Consider the following 644-nt stretch of genomic DNA (forward strand, 5'->3'; position numbering starts at 1 on the left):
GGCCCGCCAGCCGCCGGCAGGAGATCTCCCATGGCGCCTTTGGGCCCATGCCTAACCTACGGGAGCTGTGGCTCTACGAGAATGAGCTTTCCACCCTCCCCACTGCCGTCTTCAGCAACCTCACCCAGCTGCAGCTCCTGGTGCTCAGCAAGAACCGGCTGCGCTCAGTGGCACCGGGGGCTTTCCGGGGCTTGGGGGAGCTGCTGGAGCTGTCGCTGCACTCCAATGCTCTGCGCCGGTTGGATGCCCAGGCACTGGAGGGGCTGCCCAAGCTGCAGAATATCTCTCTGCACCACAACCAGCTGCAGGTGCTGCCGCGGGGCCTCTTCAGGGCCACCCCAGGGCTGAGGCACCTGCAGCTGCACTTCAACACCCTGGAGTACCTGCCTGCTGGCATCTTCTCCCCCCTGGCGGCTCTGCGAGAGGTGAAGCTGCACAACAACTCGTGGCGCTGTGATGAGGGCATCCTGCCCCTGCGGGGTTGGCTGGAGGACAACCCCCAGAAGGTGGGCGAGACACCACCCCTTTGTGCCCAGCCCCCTGCCCTGCGAGGCACCCCCATCGCCAGGCTGCTGCAGGACCAGGTACCCACCTCCCGGCCTCCCACTGCCTCCCCCTATCCTGGCACCCTGCTCCCCGCTCGC

General features: G+C 66.9%; 1 protein-coding gene across 1 annotated transcript in view; it reads left to right on the forward strand.

Annotated features, from left to right (window-relative positions):
• The window catches only part of LRRC15 (leucine rich repeat containing 15), a 2139-nt gene that overhangs the window by 1104 nt on the left and 391 nt on the right, over window positions 1-644 (forward strand). The window contains exon 3 of the mRNA XM_010142107.1: window positions 24-638. Coding sequence (XP_010140409.1) covers window positions 24-638 — 615 coding nt within the window. The remainder of the gene's footprint in view (window positions 1-23; window positions 639-644) is intronic.

This window comes from Buceros rhinoceros, unplaced genomic scaffold (assembly GCF_000710305.1).
Source record: "Buceros rhinoceros silvestris isolate BGI_N320 unplaced genomic scaffold, ASM71030v1 scaffold32138, whole genome shotgun sequence".
NCBI lineage: Eukaryota > Metazoa > Chordata > Aves > Bucerotiformes > Bucerotidae > Buceros > Buceros rhinoceros.